This window comes from Chiloscyllium plagiosum, unplaced genomic scaffold, assembly GCF_037043375.1.
Source record: "Chiloscyllium plagiosum isolate Xiang-an unplaced genomic scaffold, Cpla_swu_hap1 HiC_scaffold_5, whole genome shotgun sequence".
Classification (NCBI taxonomy): Eukaryota; Metazoa; Chordata; class Chondrichthyes; order Orectolobiformes; family Hemiscylliidae; genus Chiloscyllium; species Chiloscyllium plagiosum.
This window is the reverse complement of record NW_028270143.1, coordinates 124342736-124363976: the sequence shown is the minus strand read 5'-3', so window position 1 is coordinate 124363976 and position 21241 is coordinate 124342736. Positions and strand designations below refer to the sequence as shown.

At 42.7% G+C, this 21241-nt stretch overlaps 1 protein-coding gene across 1 annotated transcript; it reads left to right on the top strand.

The window, feature by feature from the left end:
• Window positions 1-3963: 3963 nt before the first annotated feature.
• On the top strand, window positions 3964-10234 carry LOC148150018 (uncharacterized). Its single transcript, XM_087986856.1, has 3 exons — window positions 3964-4170; window positions 9024-9107; window positions 9987-10234. The coding sequence occupies exons 1-3, from the start codon at window positions 3994-3996 to the stop codon at window positions 10047-10049; spliced, it is 324 nt and encodes a 107-aa protein (XP_087842982.1). The 5' UTR covers window positions 3964-3993; the 3' UTR covers window positions 10050-10234.
• The last annotated feature ends 11007 nt before the right edge of the window (window positions 10235-21241 follow it).

Genomic DNA, 21241 nt, shown 5'->3' with positions numbered 1-21241 from the left:
AGACAGAGAAAGAAAGAGAGGAAAGGAAGAAAGAGAGGGAGTTTGAACTTCAGAATGTGGCACTTTAGGCAGGAAAGTCAGTTTAAAAGGATGGAGATGAAGGCTGAAGGTAAGCTTAGTGAGGATGAGCAAACCCATAGTAGCTAAAGGCCTGGTGGGGATCTGTTTAAATATATTCAAACATTGCCTAAATTTGATGAGAATGATTTGGAGGCCTTTTTCATCTCATTTGAAAAGGTGGCTAAACAAATGCAGTGGGCAGTGACCATGTGAATTTTGTTGATCCAAACAAAACTTGTAGGTCGAGCTAGTGAGGTATTTGCATCACTATCAGAGGAGGTATCTGGGGCGTATCAGGAGGCAAAGAAAGCCACGTTAAGTGCATATGAGCTTGTACCAGAAGCCTACAGACAACGTTTCAGGTATCTAAGGAGAGATTAGCTCTACCTACAAGCTCTACCTCTCACCCTGAACATCTAGTTCCGGACTCCCCCACTCCAGGGAAAAGACCTTGTCCATTTATCCTATCCATGCCCCTCATGCTTTTATAAACCTCTATGAGGTCACCCGTCAGCCTTCGACGCTCCAGGGAAAACAGCCCCAGCCTGTTCAGCCTCTCCCTATAACTCAAATCCTCCAACCCTGGCAACATCCTTGTAAATCTTTTCTGAACCTTTTCAAGTTTCACAACATTCTTCTGAAAGGAAGGAGACCAGAACTGCACACAATATTCCAAAAGTGGCTTAACGTCCTGTACATCATTACAGGATGCAACATGACCTCCCAATTCCTATACACAATGCTGTGACCAATAAAGGAAAGCATACCAAACGCCTTCTTCACTATCCTATCTACCTGCGACTCCACTTTCAAGGAGCTATGAACCTGCACTCCAAGGTCTTTTGGTTCAGCAACACTCCCTAGGACCTTACTATTAAGTGTATAAGTCCTGCCCTAATTTGCTTTTCCAAAATTCAGCACCTCACATTTATCTAATTGAAACTCTATCTGCCACTCCCAGCCCATTGGTCCATCTGTTCGAGATCCCGTTGTCATCCGAGGTAACCATCTTTGCTGTCCACTCTACCTCCAATTTTGGTGTCATCTGCAAACTTACTGGCTATACCTCCTATGTTCGTTTCCAAATCATTTATATAAATGATGAAAACTAGTGGACCCAGCACCGATCCTTGTGGCATTCCACTGGTCACAAGCCTCCAGTCTAACAAACAACCCTCCACCACCAATCTCTGTCTTCTACTTTTGAATGGCTAGTTCTCCTTGTATTCCATGAGATCTAACATCGCTAACCAGTCTCCCATGGGTAAAGTTTATTTGCATAGGCCAGGAGCAACAGGTAAAGAGGTTACAATATTAAGATACACAGGATCCTCTCAGTCTCTGATGCTCAAAGATGACAAGATATGTACTTCTGAAGGAATATTGTCAGGAAAGGTTCTAGTAACGGGAATTCATGGCAAGTCAAAAAACGCTCAATTATGTAAAGCGAAGTTAGAGAATACAGAGAAGAGTGGAGAATTTGTGATAGGAGTACTGGACAAACTCTTAGCTTCAGGAATACAATTTGTCCTTGCTAATGATATAGCTGATTCACTAATCGGAGTGCTGCCTACTGTGGTTGAAAAGCCAGTGGAAACTCAGGCAACTGAATAATTGCAGGACACACATACTGCAACAAGATCACAAAGTCACCAACTGAAACAGGGAGACCAAAGAGTACAGATAAGAAAGTTGAAGTGGAATTAGATCAGATGGTTGAGACAAAGCGGAGCAAATAGATGACAATGCAGACATCTTTAGCTCAGATAAATTAATTGAGTTACAGCAGAAGGATGAAAATTTAAAGCAATTGTATCAAAAGGCATACACAGAAGAGAAATCCGAATGTATCGCTGAATGTTATTACTTTAAAAATGATGTCTTAATGAGGAAATGGAGTCCATCACATTGTTTTTAAATGTAGCTGTGTGTGTGTGTGAAGAAAGGCTGCTGAACCCTCTCCCTCTCCGACTCCTCTCCTGTAAGAACTTGTTTGATTTTTCCTTTTGAGCCAAGGGGTGTTTATGGGGATTGTTGCAAGTATTTTTGGAACAGCACTATTAGTTGGGATTGAAAATGTGTTGCTGGAAAAACGCAGCAGGTCAGGTAGCATCCAAGGAGCAGGAGAATCGGCGTTTCGGGCATGAGCCCTTCTTCAGGAAGAAGGGCTCATGCCTGAAACGTCGATTCTCCTGCTCCTTGGATGCTGCCTGACCTGCTGCGCTTTTCTAGCAACACATTTTCAGCTCTGATCTCCAGCATCTGCAGTCCTCACTTTCTCTTATTTAGTTGGGATTGTCTGTTGGGTTTTCAGAAGGGATAAGTTATTTGGTATTCTGTTTTCTGTTTGTTGTGTTTCATTCAGTAATCTTGTAAATAAATTATGTTTTGTTTAAAACTAAGTAGTTTGACCAGCTGATTCTCTCCTGGAATATCCACTATACACTTGCTTAAATCAAATGACAAAGTTAGAGTCTGGGCTACCAACTTGAAATGTTTTGAGGGGTCTGGCCTGGTCCATAACACATGGTAATTAGAGATGGCCCATAAATGCTGCACCAGCCAGTGACACCTATATCCCATGGAAGATTAACAAATTATATTTTGTTGAATCTCTCCAGTGTGGAAATCAGCCATTTAGCCCATCGAGTCCACGCCAATGCTCTGAACAGCGTCCCACCCAGACACACCCCTCTAACCTATCCCTGGAACCCTACATTTCCCATGGCTAATCCATATAGCCTGCACATCCTTGGACATTATGAAAAATTTAGCATGGCCAATCCATTTAATCTGCACATCTTTGGACTGTGGGAGGAAACTGGAGCACCCAGAGGAAACCCACACAGACGAGGGAAGAATGTGCAAACTCCACAGAGCTGCCTGAGGGTGGAATCAAACCCAGGTCCCTGGTGCTGTGAGGCAGCAGTGCTAACTATAAGAATTGTTGAATTTCTATCCTACGGTTATTAATAGGTTTTACTTTAAGCAAATTATTTTTCATAAAAAGTGTTTTCAGGTAGAAAAGCTTGCCAAGTCTTGTGGGAGGCCATTGAATTCAGCATATTGTTCAAGGCTGATCATAAGTCAACTGAACTCGGCAGATTGCTGAAAGGGTTTTGATATACAGACAGATTTGTTTTATTAAATTCTTGGGCTTATCTGATTGTGTCGGAAAAAGTGAGGAATGCAGATGCTGGAGATCAGAATCGAAAGTGTGGTGCTAGAAAAGCACAGCAGGTCAGGCAGCATCCGAGGAGCAGGAGAATCGACGTTTTGGGCATGAGCCCTTCATCAGAAAATTTCTGCTAAAGGGCTTATGTCTGAAATGTTGATTCTCCTACTCCTCGGATGCTGCCTGATCTGCTGTACTTTTCCAGCACTACACTCTCTTATCTGATTGTGTGGCTGGATCAAGGAGGCAGTTGATTGATTGGGCTTTAAAGTGTCTAGGGGTAGCACGCTTGAAATCAAATCCTGCTATTCCTGTAGTCATCAAAGCAAGTTTAAGAGTTTAAATTAAGTAGACAAAGATTACCCAATACTCCTGATTCTCAGACCCAGATTGAGAGAAAGCATGGACCGATTTCAATATTTAACAAGAATTACTGTTTATTATAAGTAATTAGACTAATTACCAATAATTAGACTAACTACAGATAAACAGTTATGAAAGGGGCGCTTTTGTTCTGGTGGTAGTGTACCTTCCTCTAGGCAAGGAAACTTGGTGATAAGTCCAGTGCTGCTAGCCCAGATGAAGGGACATTACCACTACAAGTGTAGGACATCAGGGACAGCATTGATATTTTTGTAGATAACTGATTTCACAAAGAAATGAGTCTGTAATAATTAACCTGTACAATCAATATTAAACGTCATTCTGTTTGGGACCAGTGTCAGTGAATGTGACTGCTGCTAGAAACCAGGAGAAACATGATGAAAGCCTTGCTAATGTTACTCCTGTGTGCAGGATCAGCCATGGTGGCTGTTACCATTCCTGTTTTGCCAACTGCACCAATGCAGCGGGAAGCAGTTCCTTCTGCGACAGCTTCACAGGAAGTTGAGAGAGTCACAAACAAAACATCATGTGCATTCAACGCATTGAAACAGGTACGGCTGTGTGATATAGCAATACAGAAGGAAACAGGGTGAGTTAAATCAGACGTAGAGGAGCAAATGTGCAGGGAAATAGCAAAAAAAAATTCAGCCATCATGGGGACTTTAAGCGGGGCAGTGAGTAACTCACCTCCGGACTCATAGAACATAGAACAATGCAGCACAGAAAAGGCCCTTCAGACCTCGATGTTGTGCCGACCTGTGAACCATTCTCAGCTCGTCCCACTACACTATCCCATCATCATCCATGTGCTTAGCCAAGTTTTGTTTAAATCTCCCTAATGTGGCTGAGTTAACTACATTGGCAGGGAGGGCATCTCACACCCTTACCACTCTCTGAGTAAAGAACCTGCCTCTGACATCTGTCTTAAATCTATCACCCCTCAATTTGTAGTTGTGCCCCAAAGCCCGTCCACCAGCTACAAGACACAAGTCAGGAGTGCACTGGAATATTCCTTACGTGTCTGGATAAGAGCAGCCCCACCAACAGTCAAAAAACTCAACATAATTGAAACCGAACAGTCTATTCCATCCATCCACAGACTGCTTGCTCTTGACACATCTTTCTGTACTGTAATCAGAAAAGCCCCTTAATTGACTGTAGTGATATCCCCGACTGACTGTTGTCTCTCTTCATCTCACTAAAGACTCTACCCTATTGACTTTCACACCACAAGCTGGTAATGGTTAGCATTGCAACACAATACTCTGGCTTTAAGTCTGTGTGGACATGAGTTTGGCCTGTTGAGCTGGTGACCACTGAAGTTTTAAATTGGGTGCACCCTTCGACTTTTCAAGATAAAGCCATCCCATGCATAATTTATACTCTTGACCTTAACACTCAGCTTGCGAAGGTTTGTGCTGCAAATTGCTAGAGGAGTGGCTAACCATGAAAACACTGGAGTCATTGAATCATAGAGACGTACAGCATGGAAACAGACCCTTCAGTCCAACTCATCCATACTGATCAGATATGCAAACCTAATCTAGTCTCATTTGCCAGCACTTGGCCCATATCCCTCTAACCCTTCCCAGTCATCTACCTATCCAGACCCCTTTTAAATGTTGTAACTGTTGCAGCCTCCACCACTTCCTCTGGCAGCTCATTCCATGCATGCATCACTCTCTGCGTGAAAATGTTGCCCCTTAGGTCCCTTTTAAGTTTTTCCACTCTCACCGTAAACCCATGCCCTCTAGTTCTGGGCTTTCACCAACCCAGCAAAAAGACCTTGTCTATTTATGCTATCCGTGCCCCTCATGATTTTATAAACCTCTATAAGGTCACCCCTCAGCCTCCAGTACTCCAGGGAAAACAGCTCCAGCCTATTCAACCTCTCCCTATAGTTCATAACCCTCCAACCCTGGCATCATCCTTGTCATTTCTGAACCTTTTCAAATTTCACAACATCTTTCCAATAGCAGGGAGACCAGAATTGCACGCAATAGTCCAACAGTGGCCTAACCAATGTCCTGTACAGCCGCAACATGACCTCCCAACTCATAGAGTCATAGAGATGTACAGCATGGAAACAGACCCTTCGGTCCAACTTGTCCATGCCGACCAGATATCCCAACCCAATCTAGTCCCACCTGCCAGCACCTGGCCCATATCCCTCCAAACCCTTCCTATTTATATACCCATCCAAATGCCTCTTAAATGTTGCAATTGAACCAGCCTCCACCACATCCTCAGGCAGCTCATTCCATACATGTATCACCCTCTGCGTGAAAAAGTTGCCCCTTAGGTCTCTTTTATATCTTTCCCCTCTCACCCTAGACCTATGCCCTCTAGTTCTGGACTCTCCAACCCCAGGGAAAAGACTTTGTCTATTTATTCTATCCATGCCCCTCATAATTTTGTAAACCTCTTTAAGGTCACCCTTCAGCCTCTGAAGCTCCAGGGAAAACAGCCCCAGCCTGTTCAGCCTCTCCCTGTAGCTCAAACCCTCCAACCCTGGCAACATCCTTGTAAATCTCTTCTGAATCCTTTCAAGTTTCACAACATCTTTCCGATAGGAAGGAAACCAGAATTGCACGCAATATTCCAACAGTGGCCTAACCAATGTCCTGTACAGCTGCAACATGACCTCTCAACTCCTGTACTCAATACTCTGACCAATAAAGGAAAGCATACCAAATGCCTTCTTCATTATCCTATCTACCTGCGAGTCCACTTTCAAGGAGCTATGAACCTGCACTTCAAGGTCTCTTTGTTCAGCAACACTCCCTAGGACCTTACCATTAAGTGTATAAGTCCTGCTAAGATTTGCTTTCCCAAAATCTGAGGTAACCCTTTTCGCTGTCCACTACACCTCCAATTTTGGTGTCATCTGCAAACTTACTAACTGTACCTCTTATGCTCGCATCCAAATCATTTATGCAAATGACAAAAAGTAGAGGATCCAGCACCGATCCTTGTGGCACTCCACTGGTCAACTCCTATACATAATACTGTGACCAAAAAAGGAAAGCATACCATAAGACCATAAGACCACAAGACATTGAAGTGGAAGTAAGGCCATTTGGCCCATTGAGTCCACTCCACCATTCAATCATGGCTGACGGGCAATGCAACTCCATTTACCCGCACCCTCTCTGTATCCCTTAATTCCTTGCGAGATTAAGAATTTATCAATCTCTTCCTTGAAGACATTTAACGTCCCGGCCTCCGCTGCGCTCCATAGCAGTGAATTCCACAGGCCCACCACTCTCTGGCTGAAGAAATGTCTCCTCATTTCCATTCTAAATTGACCCCCTCTAATTCTAAGACTGTGCCCACGAGTCCTAGTCTCCTCGCCTGACGGAAACAATTTCCCAGCGTCCACCCTTTCTAAGCCCTGCATTATCTTGTAAGTTTCTATTAGATCTCCCCACAACCTTCTAATCTCTAACGAATACAATCTCAAGATCCTCAGCCATCCTCACCACCCGCACTCCAAGGTCTCTTTGTTCAGCAACACTGCCCAGGACCTTACCATTAAGAGTTTAAATCTGTGAACTAAGCAAACAATGGGACTAACAGTCAATGTCCTTAACTAATTAGATTGTCAAACATAGGGAAGGTTGGGGAGTTATTTTCAAATGGAAAGAAATAGGAAGAAAGATTGGATTGCGAGAGGGATAAAGAGAGAGTGATAAAAAAAGTGAGGGACAGAAAAAAGAAAAAATGATTGATTAGTTTGAAAAATTATAAATGACTCCCAACAATTTACTAACTATAGGAGTGAAACTTTTCAGTTTAAATCATTTTTTGGGGGTCATAGAGATAGAGAAGCATTCTAGAACATTAAATTCTTCATGAAATATGTAGTCTTTAAGCACAGCCTTAACTTTTGGAGTTTAATGGACAAGTGTTGTGCAAATGCAGGAATAGCTTGAAATTCAGAGGAAGGTTTTTTGTAAGAGTAATGAAGTGCACAAGTGATAATTCATTCTATGTCCTCCTTGCTGCAAAGTGCTGGATGATTTCCAAATTAATAAAGGGGAGTACCATTTAATTTGATGTTTCTCTGCCAGCAGATTTTGACCTGGTGTATCTTCATTGTTTAATTGCTTGCAGAATAACTAGCTATTAACATTGAATAAAGACAGCTTTAAGATGCTTGTCAACAACAGGGTATTTCAGTTGTTTAGTATGCTGTAGTCTTTATTGCTTTACTGCAACAGAAACTTGCTTCAACAAGCAGCATTACTGCTGAAACACCTCAGTTGTGACTGCCTCCAGACTACCATGGCAACTGGCTTGGTTTTACCTCAACTGCTTTTCATGTTGCGGCAACCAGTTATACATACACTCATCGAGTCATAGAGATGTTCAGCATGGAAACAGACCTTTCCGTCCAACTCGTCCATGCCAACCAGATATCCTAAATTAATCTAGTTCCATTTGCCAGCACCTGGCCCATATTCTTCTAAACCTTTCCTATTCATATATCCATCCAGATGCCGTTTAAATGTTGTAATTGTACTAGCCTCCACCACTTCCTCTTCCATACGTACACTGCCCTCTGTGTGAAAAGTTGCCCTTTAGGTCCCTTTTAAATCTTTGCCCTCTCGGCTTAAACCAATGCCCGCAAGTTTTGGACTCCCCTACCCCGGGTAAAAGAATGTGTCAATTTACCCTATCCATGTCCGTCATTATTTTATAAACCCCTCAGCCTCCGACACTCCAGGGAAAACAGCCCCAGCCTATTCAGCTTCTCCCTATAACTCAAAACCTCCAACCTGGCAACATCCTTGTAAATATTACAAGAACATGTAAGCCAGAGTAGGCCAAATCAGCCTGTTGAGCCTTTGTACCATTCAATTAGTGATGAACTTTGATAAATTGATCATCTACCTCAATACCACTGTCACCCCATTTCCCTTGAGGTCGTTAGTGTCCAGAAAATTTACCTGCATATTCTATACTGAACGTATTCAACGATGAAGCTTCCACATCCTTTTAAAGATTCACAACTGTTTGGAGAAATTCATCCTCTTATCTCAGTCTATCCCTTGTTTGGAGACAATGCTCCCTGGTTTTAGAATCACCAGCCAGGGAAAACCAGCCACCTCCCCGTGTCTTGTAAACATTTTGTGATCACTTTTTGTTCTTTGGAATTCTGGAGAATACAGTACCAGTTTCCTCACACTATCTTCAACAGATAATCCTGCCATTCCTATTATCCACTGCATTCCCTTTAATTTAACACTGCAGATACAGGATGTGGACCAGCAGTTCAGCTAAGACAGATAAAGACCAATCCATTCACTAGTCGTAGGAAACTTATAAAGGAAGTCCATTTAGATTTTAAACTCCGAGAACAGAATTACAATCTGATCCTATTTATATGGTTTTCTTGCAGATTTTTCCACAACTGACCTTCAATGATAATTGCATGCATTTCCATTTTGGCTTCGTCTGCCATCTCAAACCTGGTTCCCTGGAGGTAACCAACCTTTTTATTTTCTATTGGAAATAATACATTTGTTGGCAATCTTTCTTGACCGCTCTAGAATCAATAATGACTGTCACGCTTGTTTGATCTATAACTCAGGCAAAAAGCTACTAATCTGCATTTCTTACGAGAAGTAAAATTATAGGGAAGCAAGGCACAAGGATTACGTTAAAGGCAATATATCACTTGAATTTCCACTGGTGTGCTCAGAAACTTTCTAAGCACAAGGTTTAAAACCATTATAATATTTCTGATCACTATCTCCAAGTGCAGAGAAGGAAAATCAAGATAGAGTTGTACAGGCTGAATGTTTAAGTTCTTCGAACTTAGAATCCCTACAGTGTGGAAACAGGCCCTTCAGCCCAACAACTCCACACCGACCCTCCGAAGAGTATCCTACCCAAATCCATTTCCCTACCCTATTACTCTATATTTTATCTTTGATTAATGCACCTAACCTACACATCTCTGAACACGATGGGCAATTTAGCATGGTCAATTCAACCTAACCTGCACATCTTTGGACTGTGGAAGGAAACCAGAGCACCCGGAGGAAACCCATGCGGACACGGGGAGAATGTACAAACTCCACACACCTGAGGCTGGAATCGAACCCAGATCCCTGGTGCTGTGAGAGAGCAGTACTAACCACTGAGCCACCGTGCCACCCCATTCTGTGCAGTAAAATTCTGTGACTATAAAATTGACCATCAAGCTAAAACTTCCTGAAAAATGTTTGCCTGCAGGAAAGCTGTATGAAGAATATATTTTGCAAGTCTGTTATTTCTGTTCTAATGATCAGTTTGAGACACTTTGCTGCTTACTAACGAAGATGTATAAAGCAATGAAAACATTTTTGTTTCATTTTAGCGACTGGATCAGAAGATCAAAGTCGACAACGTGGAAATGGAGCCGCTAGAATCAGCAGTCTGAGTGTGTTCACCATCCCATCTGAACATAATACACCAATTAGACATGCCTTCGTTCTTTTGAATTAGTGTATACTTGCAGTTCTCTGATGTATTAGTGTTGTTTGGGGTCAAGAGGTTTATGGCTTCACTGGAGCATTGTATAAACAAGGGACGAATCAATAAAATATAGTTTCTCATGTACACAAAGTTGGGTTAACTCTTTGCAGCAAAATCAGTATTTTTCCACATATAGCACAAATGCACATCATTTGACCCAACTCAATTCATGTCTGTGTTTATGCTTCAAACCAGTTTGCTCACACCTGTCCTCATTTGACTCAACCTACCCTATCTTTTCATTCATTCCCCCTTCATATGCTCACCAGTATTCCTTTGATAGTATCTTCCAAAGTCACAACCTCTAACATCCAGAAAGGCAAGGGTAGCAGATAGATGGGAACACCATCTTATGCACCACTCCCCTCCAAGCCACTCACCATCCTGACTTGGAAATATATTACTGTTCTTTCACTGCCTCTGGGTCAAAATCCTGAAATTCCCTCCCTAATGGCACTGTGAGTATCCATACACCATGTGAACTGCAGTAGTTCAAGAAGATGGCTCACAACTAGCTTCCCAGGGCAATTATTTATTCTCCATCCACTCACAGGATGAGGACATTGCTAACTAGGCCCCCCCTTTACTGCTCATCCTTATTTCCCTTCAGAAGGCCTAAGACATTATCTTCAGAGATTGTCTTATGAGCAAAGGTAAAAAAGTTTGGGATTCTACTCAGTGGAGTTTAGAAGAATGAGAGATGATCTAATTTAAACATATAAGGGGCCTGACAGGGTAAATGCTGAGAGAATGTTTCCCCTCATGGGAGTGTCTAGGACCAGAGGGCATAGTCACGGAACAAAGGGGTGCCAATTTAATACTGAGATAAGGAGGAATTTCTTCTCTAAGTTGAGTGTCTTTGGAACTCCTTGCCACGGAAAGCTGTGGGGGTGGAGTCCTGGTGTATATTTAAGGCTGAGATAGATGAAGAAACATGGGTTAAGGGGAAAGGTCAGGAAAAAGGACGTGAGGAATGTCATACCAACCATGATCCTATTGAATGGTGGAGCGCACTTGAGGGTCAAGTGGCCTCCCCCTGTTCCTATTTCTTATGCTCTTAGGAACTACTGCGGTGATGTCCAAGGGTCAAGATGATTGACCTGCATCAGCCATAACCATCCAACTTTGTGTTAGGTATGAGACCAATCACTGGACAGTTTCCCATGATTCCTACTGGCTTTGGTTTTGTTAGGCATTGTTGATACTACACTCAGTCAAATGTGAATGTATTTTGTTCATGTTTGGACTAAGGCCACGTTAAGGTCAAGAACTGAATGGCCGTGGCAGAACCCAAACTGAGTTCCAGTGAGCAAGTTATTGCTGAGTAGTTGCTGCTTGATAGTACTGCCAATAACCACTTCCATCACTTTACAGATGATTAAGAGTAGACAAATGGGGTGGCACTTTATGGCTTAATTTATCTTGCTTATTGTGGCCAGGACATACCTCAGCAATTTTCCACATTGTTGGTACATGTCAGTGTTGTAACTGTACTGGAACAGCTTTGCTAGGGGAACAGCAGGTTCTGAAGCACAAGTTTTCAGTACTATTGCCAGAATGTAGTCAAAATGAATAGAATCACTACAGTGCGGAAACAGGCCATTTGGCCCAACAAGTCCATACCGAGCCTCCGACAAGTATCGCACCCAGACCCATTCCCCTATCCTATTTCTCTACATCCCCGTGACTCATGCACCTAGCCTACACATCCCTGAACACTATGGGCAATTTAGCATGGCCAATTCACCTAACCTGCACAACTTTGGACTGTGGGAGGAACCAGGAGGAAACCCATGCAGACACGGGGAGAATGTGTAAACTCCACACAGACAGATGTCTGAGGCTGCAATCAAATCTGGGTCCCTGGTGCTGTGAGGCAACAGTGCTAACCACTGAGTCACCGTGCAACTATGCTCCCCCCGTATGGGCAGCATGATGGCTCAGTGGTTAGCACTGTTTCCTCACAACACCAGGGGCCCAGGTTCAATTCCAACCTCAGGCGACTGTCAGTGTGGAGTTTACACATTCTCTCTGTGTTGGTGCTGGTTTCCTCTCACAATCCAAAGATGTGCAGGCTAGGTGAGTTAGCCATGCTAAATTGCCCACAGTGTTCAGGGATGTGTGGGTTAGGTGCATTAGTCGGGGTAAATTTAGTGTAATAGGTTAGGGGAATGGGTCTGGGTGGATTATTCTTTGGAGGTTTGGTGTGGATTTCTTGAACCTAATGGCATGTTTCCACACCATAGATATTCTATGGTTGTCAGGGGCCATTGCTTTTGATTTGAATGAGCTAAAGATTAATATCTGTGATACTGGGGACCTCTGCAGGAGGCTGAGATGGATAATCCATCCGACATTTAGGCTGAAGGTTGTTGCAAATGCTTCAGCCTTATTTTTTGCACTGTTGTGCTAGGATCCCTCATCATCGAGGATAGGGAGGTATTTGTGTAGGCTCCTCCTCCAGTGAGTTATTTAGGTGTCTACCACCATTCATGATTGGATGTGACAGGACCCTGGTTAGACACTACTTTGAGTGCTTTGAGCAGGTCTGGGCTTCACACCTCAGGAAGGAGATATTAGCCTTGGAGGAAGTACAACATTGGTTTATGAGAACGAAACCTGGACTTCAGGGGTTAGGTTATGAGGAGAGGTTATACAAATTAAGCCTGTTTTGGAAAGTTAAGGGGTGATCTGATTGAAGACTTCAAAATATTAGCAGGAAAAGACAGGGTAGATGAGGATAAACTATTTCCACTGGTTGGAGATTCCAAACTGGGGGCATTGTTTAAAAATTAGGGCCAGGAGAGATGTTAGGAAGTACTTCTACACATAAAGGTTGGTAGAGATTTGGACCTCACTTCCATAAATGGCCGTAGTTAATTTTCAAGCTGAGATTGATAAATTTTTGTTAAGCAAAGATATTAAGGGATGTGAGCCAAAGGCTGGTATGTGAAGTTAGGCCACAGATCAGCCATGATCTCATTGAATGGCGGAACAGGCTTGAAGGGCTGAATGGCCTATTCCTGTTCTTATGGTACTTGTGCGGTGTGTATGTTGCTTGCAGCTCCAACAACACTCAAGAAGCTTAACACCACACGGAAAAAAGTAGCCTGCTTGATTGACAATCTATCCATCACCGTCAACAATCACTTTCTTCACCACTAATACACAAGATGCACTGCAATAACTTACCAAGGCTCTTTAGAAAGCATATTCCAAATCTGCAACCTTTACTGTCTAGGTGGACAGTGGCAGCAGATACATGAGAGCACTACCACTTGCAAGTTCTCTTCCAAGATGTATCCCATCCTGACTTGGAACGATAGCACCGTTCCTTTACTGTTACTGGGTCAAAGTCCTGGTACTGAAAATGTGTTGCTGGAAAAGCGCAGCAGGTCAGGCAGCATCCAAGGAGCAGGAGAATCGGCGTTTTGGGCATGAGCCCTTCTTCAGGAATCCTGGTACTCCCTTGGTATTGGAACAATAGGTGTCCCTACATCCCATATTCTGCAGGCTTTCAAGAAGGTAGCTTGCCTCTGCCTTCTCCACTGAAAATGTGTTGCTGGAAAAGCGCAGCAGGTCAGGCAGCATCCAAGGAGCAGGAGAATCAATGTTTCGGGCATGAGCCCTTCTTCAGGAAGTCCTCACTTTCTCTACCTTCTCCAGGTCAATTAGGGAATGGCAATAAATTTTACACTAGCTAGCAATCCCCACACCTTATGATGAATAAAAACTTTCAACTCTACATTCCTGCATATCCCCCAACAATCCTTCATCCCATTGATAATCAAGATTCTATCTACCTATGACTTAAAATATTTAAGAATTCTGAATCCATTGACTTGTGAGGAAGGGAATTCCAAAGTCCAACAGTGTGAAAGAAAACAAAATCTGTTGTCTGTAGTTTTAAATGGGCAACCCTTTGTTTTAAAAGCAAATTACTGCGGATGCTGGAATCTGAAACCAAAAGAGAAAATGCTGGAAAATCTCAGCAGGTCTGGCAGCATCTGTAAGGAGAGAAAAGAGCTGACGTTTCGAGTCTAACTGACCCTTTGTCAAAGCCCCTTTGTTTTAACCATGACTCATAGTTCCAAATTTTCCAACAAGAGGAAATATCCTTTCCAGCAGGTCAAATCCTCTCAGGATTTTACACATTTCAGTTAAGTCACCTCTTACTCTTCTAATCTCTTCTAAATCGGGAGGTGATGGCCTAGTGGCATTATCACTAGACTGTTAATCCTGGTAATATCCTGGGGACCCAGGATAAAATCTTGCCGTGGCAAATGGTGGGATTTAAATTCAATAAATATCTAGAACTAGAAGTCTAATGATGACCATGAAACCATGTTGATTGTCAGGAAAAGCCCATATGGGTCAATAATGTCCTTTAAGGAAGGAAACCGCCATCCTTACCTGGTCTGGCCTACATGTGACTCCAGACTCTCAGCAATGTGATTCACTCTTAACAGCCTATTGGGCAATTAGGGATGGGCAACAAATGCTGGCCTAGCCCATGTTGCCCACATCCCATGAATGAATGAAAAAAAACCCAGCAAGTTCCCCTCCAAGCCATTCACCATCCTGACTAGGAAATATATCACCATTTCATGTCGCTGGGTCAATATATTGGAACCCCTTCCCCAACTTCATTGTGTGTCTACCAACATTGCAGCGGTTCAAGAAGGTATCTCACCATCATCTTCTGAAGGGTAACTACAAAAATGTTGGCCCTTCAGCGATGCCCACAACCCATGAATTAATTAAAACGAGTACATTTTTTCCCTCTTGTTGGCTCCCTGACCACTGTCACAACCCAGTCCAATCGCTGTGTCGTTTAAGTCTGAGCAAATTTGGTCAATAGAGGTATCACCAAGCTACTCTTCTTGATGGACACTGAAGATACCCCTTGGTACCCTCAGTGCTTTCTCCAATGGTGTTCACATGCGGGAGTACTGATTCATCAGCAGAGGTAGTGTGGTTGGGCAAGGGAGGCGGGAGACATTAGGTGAAAATCAGCAGGTGGTTTACTTGTCCATATTTGACTTTATGCCACAAGACTTCCTGGTGTCTGAATCTGCACTGAGGACTACCAGGACAGCTCCCTCCTGTCTGGCAGGCCTGTCCTGCTAGTTGGACAGGACACATCCAGGGATGGTTAAGGTTGGAGCCTGGCATATTCTGTAAGAATGACTGTGTCAGGATGTTGCTGGACTAGTTCATGGAAAATCTTTCCAAATTTTGGCACAAGCTATTAGCATGGAGAACTTTGCTCTGTTGACAGGGCTATGTTTGCATTGTAGTTTCCAGTCCAAGGTTGATACCAGGTTTGCGCAATTTCATTTCTCCAAACAGACCTTCTGAAGATTAGATGAGTGTAGTTCTCAGCTAATAGCTTGCTTGGCCATTTCACAGAGCATTTAGGAATCAACCACATTTCTGTGGGTTGGTGTGGGCCAGTCCCAATGGGAATGACAGATTTTCCTTCTCCAAAAGGCATTAGTGAACCAGGTAGGTGCTTATGACAATTGACAGTGGTTTCATGGTCACTATTCAACTAGATTTCAATTCCTTATTTATTAATTCATTCCAAATTTCACCATAGTTCCTGGTGAGATTTGAACCCCATATCCCCAGAGTCTCTGGATTGTCCAATGACATTAACTCCATTACCTCCACCTTAAGGTTGAGCAACGCAAAATAGCCACAGCCAATGAAAAAATAATCTAGCTTTCCTTTAAATGCTGTAAATTATTTCTTTCTACTACCTGCTATAATAGTTAAGTTCTAATTGTCTCACCACTCACTGTAAAGATATCTCTCCTAAATTTTACGGTGGAGGACAATAGTACCCTTCCTATTAGAATGGGCAAGACAAAGGGAATAGAAAGGGTAGAAGTTAGAACAATCTATATCAATAGGGAAAAGGTACTCAGCTAACTATTAGAATTAAGGGCAGGCAAATCCACTGGGCCTGATGGCCTACAGCCTAGGGTATTAAAGGAAGTGAAAGTGGAGATTGTGAATCCATTGGTTACAATATTTCAAAACTCCCATGACACAGGAAAGGTTCCAGTGGATTGGAAAACTACTAATGTAATGCCCTTAACCAAAAAGGGAGGGAAACGATAGTGGGAAATTATAGACCAATTAGTTTAACATTTGTTGTTGGGAAAGTGTTTGAATCAATTATCAAGGAAGCAATGTCAGGACATTTGGAAAGTCAAAATGCTATCCATCGTGGTCGGCATGGTTTTATGAAGGAAAATTCATGCTTGACTAATTTGCTAGAGTTCTTTGAAGATGTAACAAGCAAAGTGGATAATGGATTCTGTAGATGTAATATATTTGGACTTCCAGAAGGCATTTGATAAGGTGCCACACAAAAGGTTAATTCACAAGGTTGGATCATATGGGATTAGGGGTGATTTATTAGCTTGGATAGGTGACTGGCTGATGGACAGAAGACAGGGAGTCAGGTAAATGGTTTTTTTTCAAGATGGCAAGAAGTAACTAGTGGGGTGTCACAGGATTCAGTCCTTGGGCCCCAGCTATTTTCAGTCTACATTAACGACTGGGATACAGGGATAGAAGGCTCTATAATCAAATCTGCGGACAATACAAAAGTAGGCAGGACTGTAAATTGTAATGCGGAAATAAGAACCTTACAAATGGATATAGATAGATTAGGAGAATGGGCCAAAATGTGGCAGATGGAGTTTAATGTGGATTAGTGTGAGGGCACACATTTTGGTCAGAAAAGTGGGAAGGCTACCTGTTACCTAAATGGGGAGCGACTTTGGGGTGCTCTGGTGCAGAGGGATCTGGGTGACCTTCTTCATGAGTCACAGAAAACTAGCATGTCAGTACAGCAGGTAATAAAGGCAGCGAATGGAATGTTGGGTTTTATCGCTAAAGGAATAGAATATCGAGGTAAGGATGTATTGTTGCAACTATACAAGGCAATGGTGAGACTGCACCTGGAGTGTTGGTCCCCTTTTTTGAGGAAAGATGTAAGAGGATTGGAGGCAATTCAAAGGAGGTTCACTAGATTGCTCCCAGAGATGAGGGGATTGTCGTATGAAGATAGATTGAACAGTTTAAGCCTATACTCTCTGGAATGTAGAAGAATGAGGGGAGATCAAATTGAGGTATTCAAGATGATAAAAGGTGATGATAAAATCGACATGGAGCGGATGCTTCCTCTTGTGGGGCATTATAGGACAAGAAGCCATAGTTGAAACTTTATTGCTGGAACAGCACAGCAGGTCAGGCAGCATCCAGGGAACAGGAGATTCGACGTTTCGGGCACAGGCCCTTCTTCAGGAATCCTGATTCCTGAAGAAGGGCCTGTGCCCGAAACGTCGAATCTCCTGTTCCCTGGATGCTGCCTGACCTGCTGTGCTGTTCCAGCAATAAAGTTTCAACTTTGATCTCCAGCATCTGCAGACCTCACTTTCTCCTCGAAGAAGCCATAGGATAGCCTTAGACAAGAAGTCTTAGGATAAGGGGTAGCAAGTTTAAAACAGAGTTGAGGAGAAACTACTTCTCCCAAAGGATTGTGAATCTGTGGAATTCGCTAGCCAGAAGAGCAGTGTATGCTGGGACAGTGAGTAAATTTAAGGTGGAGTTAGACAGATCTTTAATTGGTAATGGGTTTAAGGGCATATGGGGAGAACTCAGGAAAATCGGGGTGAGGAGTATATCAGCCATGATTGAATGGTGGAACGGACTCGATGGGTCGAATGGCCTAGTTCTGCTCCTGTATCTTATGAACTAATGAACTTACAAACTTATGAATTTCCTGTCTGATTTATCTTTGACTTACTGACATATTTATAGCCCCTGATTTTAGTCTCTCACAACAGGAAATATTTTCTCAATAACTATCCAATCAAATTTTAATTTTAATGACGTCCATTAGGGTCAGCCCTCCTGTTTCTATAAGAAAAGTACTTAACCTGTTTAATATTCATGATGATATTAAAGAATCATTCCTCAATGGAATTTAATCAACTTTCCAACTCTATTTTAACCTTGGGCAAGAGCTTAGGCTTTGAATAGGTTAAAATCAAGGTCATTATGGCTCTAAAGATCTAAATTCTGAAATTTCAGAAGTAATTAGACAGATGAGTGTCCTTGTTTCTGAAGATGTGGTTAATGCATGTGTTAACTGCTCGCTAACCTTCCCTGAAATCAGGAAGCAAAGTCAGCATAAAATTATGCAAGACAGATTCTTGCATGTAAATTATGCAAGTTTAGCTGACAAAAACTGACACAGCGCCAAAGAAGAAGACATTAAGACAGTCACCAAATGCCTGGTCCAAGATGTAGATTTTACGGAGTGTTTTAATGGAGAAAAGAGATGAAGAAAGGGTTGAATGCTTATGGTTGAGATTAATAAAAGCACATTGGCCAACATTGGGGTAAAGTAAGTGGGAGAATGCACCAAGAAAGTTGAATTGGACAAAGTTAAAAATCACACAATACTGTACCGGGTTACAGTCCAATTTGAAAGTACAGGCTTTTGGAGCATCACTCCTTCATCAGGTAGCTAGTGGGGCAAGATCAAAGGACACAGAATTTATAGTAAGGACAAAAGCAGAGACCTTAGAGGGTTGGTTAGACTGGAGATTACAGAGATAGGGATGACACTTGCTAACATAAATAGTAGGGGTCTTGAACTCATTGGCTGTAAGGATAGAAGAGGCTGAAAGACTCTTAATATTTTCAAAAAGAGAAAAAAGTATATTCATTTGAAATAGTGTAGGCCTAGAAAATGGACAGCAGGTTTAAAATAGATCCCACCCTACCATTCTACCCCCAAGCCATTGGTTGCTTTATTAAACCAAGTATGTGACAAATTGTCTTCCCAAGCCAATTGTACAGGAAGACACTTGTCATTATAGAATACTACGGTAACATAAGAGGCTTTATGGGCCATCAAATCTGTACTGTTAAAAATATAATACTATCTACACTTATCTCACTAGTCTCACTTTCCTGCACTTGGCCCATAGCCTTGAATGTTGTGTCATTTCAAGTGTTTATTCAAGTATTTTTTAAAGGTTGTGAGGATTCCTTCCTCAATTACCCTCCCAAACAATGCATTCAGACTCCTATCACCCATTGGTCAAAAGGTTTTTCCTTATATTCTCTGTTCCTCTGAGCTTCCTCATGTCCTGCCATTCATTGAGTACTCTCTTGTCTTGTTTTTCCTTCCAAAGTACATTACCTCACACTTATCAGGGTTGAATTCCATCTACCACTATGGCTGGAAGAGCTTGGAATCCTGTTGTGAGTAACCCAACTTCTCACTCCCAAAGCCTGTCCACCATCTACAATGCACAAGTTGGAATGCTCCCTCCCACTTGCCTGGACGATGATTAGGGGGTTAGATAGGGTTGACAGTGTGAGCCTTTTCCCGCGTATGGAGTCGGGTATTACAAGGGGGCATAGCTTTAAATTAAGGGGGTGTAGATATAGGACTGAAGTTAGGGGTAGGTTCTTCACTCAGCGAGTTGTAAGTTCATGGAATGCCCTGCCAGTAGCAGTGGTGGACTCTCCCTCTTTATGGGCATTTAAGCGGGCATTGGATAGGTATATGGAGGATAGTGGGTTAGTATAGGTTAGGTGGGCTTGGATCGGCGCAACATCGAGGGCCAAAGGGCCTGTACTGCGCTGTATTCTTCTATGTTCTATAACACTCAAGAAGTTTAACACCATCAACTTTGTTTGACTTCTCCAAATGAATTAGCTCACAATTCTCTGGAATTAATTATACTTACTGCCACAACAACTCTAGAACACAGTGCATCGGCTTTAGGAAGAAAGGAGAACATGCCATTACCTACATCAATGGAGCTGAGGTGGAGTGGGTCGATAGCGCCAAGTTCCTAGGAAGTGACGATAACCAATAATTTGTCCTGGATCACCCATGTAGATGAAACGGTCAAGAAGGCACAACAATGCCTCTTCTTTCTCAGGAGGCTAAGGAGGCATGACTAGAAAGAACCTCACCAACATTTACAGATGCACCAGAGAAAGTATTATATCTGAGTGCATAATGGTTTGGTCCAGCAACTGCTCTGCCCAGGACCATAAGAAACAACAGAAAATTGTGAACACAGTCCAGTCCATCACACAAGCCAAACTTCCATCCATTTCTCGTTGCTGTAGAAAAGCAGCCAATATCATTAAAGACCCCAGCCACCCCAGATATAATCTCTTCAAACCTGTCCCATCAGGCAGAAGCTACAAAAGCTTAAACAGTAGTACCAACCAGTTCACAAAAAGCTTCTTCCCTGATGTTATTAGACAGCTGAGCGGACCGCTCAAACTTCAAATCTAATGTTGATCTTCCTGTGCAGCTGTAACTTTGTACTCCTTGCTCTATTCAATCACCCTATGATCTGTATGTCCTTGTAAACTATGATCTGCCAGTACTGCACACACAACAAAACCTTTCACTGTACTTAGGTACACGCAACAACAATAAATGAAAGCAATCAAAGCAGCCCATCTGATTAAAATCCATAACTTTCAATTTTCACTGCCTTCACTAGCAACATATTGGAGCAGCAGTGTGTACTGTCTATAAGAAGCATTGCAAAAACTTATCAAGGCTACTTTGGATAGCACCTTACAAACCTGTGACCTCCAAACCACTGACTATCCTGCCTCAGAAATATATTGTTATTCCTCCAGTGGTGCTGGGTTAAAATAATGGAATTCTTTGCTATTTGGGGTGTGCCAGCACAAGAAATGGCAGTTTGGAGATCGACAATAAATGCTGCCTCACCAGTGACACTGTATGCGTTTTTAGAAAAAAAACCCTTCAAATCATCAAGTTGCCATTGCCCTTTTAAATATCTGCTTGTGGTCCCCACCATGGTCATAGTACGCAGGTGCAGATCCGTTGCTACGCGGGTGCTTCCCTCAGCAACGGCGAGCCCGCAACCAAACTCGCCTGCATGTAGCATGGGTGTCTGACAGTTAGGTTAGCCAATAGGTACGCAGTATTGGTAGGGCGCGGCAACTGACAGCCAATAGAGGACCGGGGAAGAAAAAGGGGCGGGACATCCGTTAGCAAGTGTCACA